The 5,000-nt window shown below is 39.8% G+C and overlaps 1 protein-coding gene across 1 annotated transcript in view; it reads right to left on the bottom strand.

Moving 5' to 3' along the window:
• LOC144973897 (uncharacterized) overlaps nucleotides 1-5,000 on the bottom strand; it is a 48,826-nt gene that overhangs the window by 43,582 nt on the left and 244 nt on the right. Inside the window, exon 2 of the mRNA XM_078916783.1 lies at nucleotides 790-942. Coding sequence (XP_078772909.1) covers nucleotides 790-942 — 153 coding nt within the window. The remainder of the gene's footprint in view (nucleotides 1-789; nucleotides 943-5,000) is intronic.

Raw genomic sequence — 5,000 nt, 5'->3', positions numbered from 1 at the left:
GTGCATTGTAGAGGGCGGGAGCTAAATAGAATAAAGATATAAACAAGTGCATGTGCGTTTATGTGTGTGTTTGTATGTGTGAAAGAAACACGAGAGAGAGAGAGAGAGAGAGAGAGAGAGAGAGAGAGAGAGAGAGAGAGAGAGAGAGAGAGAGAGAGAGAGAGAGAGAGAGAGAGAGAGACTCTGGTAAATAAAGAAAGGGGGAAAAGGAGGGAGGGGGTGGAGCAAAGAATAGGTAGGGATAGTATAAGAAAGCCCATCGTTTCAAAAGAAGTCAAGTCAATCAATGGGAATCATATTGACCAATGAGATTTAAAAAATGGGACTAGTCAAATCATTTGTTGCATTGTTTCCATTTTGAGTCAGATGACAGCTTGAAGAGGAGGGGGTGGGGCTTAATTTGTAATGCTTAAATGAAATCATATAATTGAATCTTCTTGTTTGAGCTGCAACCTCAAGTTATTTAGGACCTGCCACTCGTTATCACAACCCCTTGTGGTCAATTGTCAGCTATTAAACTCTCCTCCCCTTTTTCTTTGGGTTCACTCACATTGTTTATTGTCTCAAAAGACCCCACCCTCCCTCCCATTCCCAATGAATACACAAGAAAAGGAACCTCTTTCTCTCTTTCTCTCATGTAAACAACAACGCTATAGAAAATTACAGTGCTCTTAGTGCAAGGGAAGTAACCGTGGATGGTAAATGCGTGATGTCATCGGCATACTCTCAATAACCCTTTGCAATGACTATTTGCATAACGATCAACTTCAAGATCTAAATATGCATTACCTGTTCCACAGCCTTCTTTACATTTTCTGGATTGTTCGCTGTCACATATGCATGGAGGGGTTCATCTTCTCCTGGAAGGGGTTGACCATCCTTTCTTCCAATTTTTCCATCCTTGACTGAGCCTTTGCCTCGAATTATAATTTTTGCCCCAGTCTAAAGTATACAAAATAATGAAATGAGGAATTTAGGGGTAAGAACACATACAATTAATATGAAGAGCACTGTGCCCATAAGAAATTGAGTTAGAAAATTGTTGATATGCATCATACACATTAAAGAAAATATAAACTATGAACTTAAATCAGCCTATGACATTGGCACTATCAACAACCCTTATCAAAATAAAGTAATTCACAACAGCAGGGGTGAGAATGACTGGTCACAAAAAAGGAGGAAATTTTTCAGCGCATAGATCAAGATCCTTTTTGGGCACAGGTCCTGACATTCCATGTCCCAATTTTGGTTTTGTCACATTTGTTAAATTTATTTCGCCTAGTAACTGGCTGACGGTTCGGTGTGACCTGACAAACATCACGCTCCCAACCGAGCGAGGCAGCAGTCTTCCGTGAAAACATGCTCCCCTTTACGCTGTCACCGTTTAACTTTTTGGACTTATTCATGCAGTTAACTCGGCAAAGTTACAAGAATGGTTTGCCATTGCCTATTCTTGTAACAGCAATCAACCAAATTTTACAAAGGGCACGTAGCAATCTCAGACAGAGTTTTGTTGGTTAAGCTAAGAGGACCTGTAGTTGACACCAATATTATTCAAGTTTATGCACCAACAGAAGAGGCGACATGCAGATATGACAGAGTTTTACCATTCACTAGACAAAGCAAAACGAATGTGTAAATCACAAGAAGTCCTTATGGTAATGGGGGACCTAAATGCTAAGATTGGCAGAGGCAGAGATGGTGACATAATCGGACCACATGGACTCGGAGACAGAAATGAACGAGGAAACATCTGGGCAGATTGGTGTAGAACAAATAAATTAATGATTTCAAACACCTGGTTTCAACAACACCCAAGAAGAACCTGGACATGGCAATCACCAGGGGACAGTGCAAGGAACCAGATAGACTTTATAGCAGTATCATCAAGATTCAGAAATGGCATATTAAATTGCAAAACCTACCCAGGCGCCGATGTAGACAGTGACCATGTCCCAGTTGTTTGTACAGTAAGGATAAAGTTTAAAGCTATTCAGAGAACAGCTGGTAGAATAAAGAGGGATTACAGGTTATGCAAAGACAATGGCATACAAACAAAAATGAGAGAAGAATTTGAAAATGCACTCATGATACAAAGCCAAAGTGAACCTGATAATGAAAAATGTGAAAAACAATTTGATATATTCCAAAAGTGTGTCAAAGCAACTGCAGAAAAGCATTTACCAATAGCTCAAATAAACAGCAAAAAGGAATGGATGACAAATGAAATTCTAAACCTATTTGAAGAAAGACGAAAATGCAACAGAGGGTCTGCAGAATACCAAACATTGAACAACCACATTAAATCCAAATGCATCGAGGCACACGAGAACTATCTAGACTGGAAATGCTGCGAAATCGAAAGAGAATACAAACCCAACCCCCAACAAGCTCACCAAAGAATAAAAGAACTATCAGGGAAAAGGAAAAGCAAAGCAGCAGGAAGTTGTATCCAAAACAAACAAGGGGAACTGCTATTTGAAGAACAACATATAGAAAGCCGATGGGTAGAATACATAGGCGAACTGTACAATGATCCAAATAGAAATGAACCACCATTGAAATTCAAAGAACCATTAAGCGGACCAAACATCACCAAAAGTGAAATTGAACATGCCATGGAACGAATGAGGGATGGTAAAGCAACAGGCCCTGATGAAATATCTGTAGAGGTATTAAAAAGTCTAGGAGATCTAGCAATTGATGAACTTCACATATTATTCAACAATATATACAACACTGGGAAAATTCCAGAAGATCTCTGTAACTCTATTTTCATAGCAATACCAAAGAAAGCAGGTGCAGTCAGATGCGAAAATTTTAGAACTATAAGTTTAATAAGCCACATCAACAAAATACTGTTGCGTATAATTATCAACAGGCTAAGGAATAAGATTAACCCCGAAATCGCAGAAGAACAATATGGATTCCAACCTGACAGAGGGACAAGGAACGCAATATACCTCCTCCGTGTTTTAAGTGAAAGAGCTATACAGGTTCAGACCCCACTATACCTCTGTTTTGTCGACTACAAAAAAGCTTTTGATAGAGTATGCCACGAAGAAATACTAAAACAACTGCACTCCATTGGCGCTGATGAGAAAGACCTCAGACTCATGCAAACATTATACTACACCCAGCAGGCATCTATCAAAATCGGAAACTCTACAGGAAATTCCATTCCTATTAAGAAAGGAGTCCGTCAAGGGTGTGTTGCCTCACCAGATCTGTTTAATCTATACCAAGAAACAATCATGAGGGCATAACTAATATGGAGGGAATAAAAGTAGGAGGTCACAACATAAATAATATAAGATACGCAGACGATACGGTACTCATTGCAACATCAGAAATCCAACTTCAAAAGATTGTTGACAAAGTGGTAGTAGATAGTGAAGCCAAGGGAATGGAAGTGAATATCACCAAAACGGAATGCATGGTAATACAGAAAACCCCCGAAAACAACAACACCTGCAATATAACGATTCACGGCGAGCAACTTACCAACGTAGAAAGTTTTAAATACCTAGGTTCAATAGTGACAACAGATGGAAGATGTAACCGAGACATACGAGCAAGAATAACTCAAGCCAAACAGGCCTTCATGGACCTGGGAAACATTTTGAAAAACAAACAGATGTCGTTCGGGATTAGATTCCGAGTCTTGAAGTGCTACGTGTGGCCAATCTTGTTATACGGATGCGAAAGCTGGACTACAAATGCAGAAACACAAAAGAACATTGAAGCTTTTGAAATGTGGTGCTTGAGAAGGATGCAGAGAATATCGTATACTGCACACAAAACGAACGAAGAAGTGCTAAAACAAACATACCAACAAAGGAAACTAATGCCCTTAATAGCGGATCGACAACTATCCTTTTTCGGACACATAGTAAGGAAAGATAAAAATGAATACCTGGCAAGTTGTGGAAAAATACCTGGTAAACGCGCCCGGGGGAGACAAAGAAAAACACTCATAGACCAACTGAAGGGCTTCACCAACCTAACAATCCAAGAGCTGTTTGAAAAAGCAAGAGACAGGGAGGAATGGAGAGAGATAATTCATGCAGTATCCGAAGCCTGGACCAGGCATGGAACCTAGAGGAGGAGATCAAGATCCATCCATGCAACGATATCCTATAAATTTGAATTTCATAAAAATTTAATGAGATGCAATCCAAAATAATGTGTCTCGCAGCAATTTCTGGCACCACTAGGAGAAATTCCAAAAGTTAAAAGTGTAATTAGTGTAATCACAACAAATTGTGGTTGTAGCAATGGCGGTGGTAGGGACGATGATGTGATGGTCGTTGTAGCTGTCTTTGGGATGATGGTGTGGTGGTGGTTGTAGTAATAGTGGTAGTAGGGATGATGATTTGGTGGTGGTTGTAGTAGTAGTGGTGGTAGAGATGATGATGTTTGTTTGTTTGTTTTTAAGGGTTTTACGGCGCTTGCAACACATTAAGGTCATATCAGCGCCAGTAAAAAGGAAGAAAATGGGATGGTAAAAAGTTCTAGAATTACAATAAAGCATCCAAGAAAAGGGAAGACAAAGGGGAATTGGTTCAAATAAGAAACAGGTGTAGATTCCAAAAGCACTCTATCAAAGTACTTAGTTTGAGATCACTAAAAGTCTCATCCAGACACAAGCAAAGGTCCCCGCTAAGAGGAACACACTCAAATGTTTCACAAATCATATATAATATAAAGAAAGCATAATACAGTGCATAACAGAGAGATGATTTACAATGAAAAAAATATCATCTCCCAAAACTAACTATACATTCAACTGTTTCCCTCTCAGCCAGGACATCTGGCCAGGACCGGGACAAAACCAAGTAATCTCATTCCAAGACAAAGACAGAAAGCATGTTGGAAAACAGATATAAGGGGATAGAAGACACAGTATGTACCCCCCTGCCCACTATGGGAGGTCAGGAACCCCACCCAGGAGATGATGATGTGGTGGTGGTGGTGGTAGGGATGATGATGTGGTG

This window comes from Berghia stephanieae, chromosome 5 (assembly GCF_034508935.2).
Source record: "Berghia stephanieae isolate SIO BIC M18660-M18661 chromosome 5, UCSD_Bste_1.3, whole genome shotgun sequence".
Taxonomy (NCBI): Eukaryota; Metazoa; Mollusca; class Gastropoda; order Nudibranchia; family Aeolidiidae; genus Berghia; species Berghia stephanieae.
Note: the sequence above shows the minus strand (reverse complement) of the source record. Positions and strands in the feature narration are given on the sequence as shown.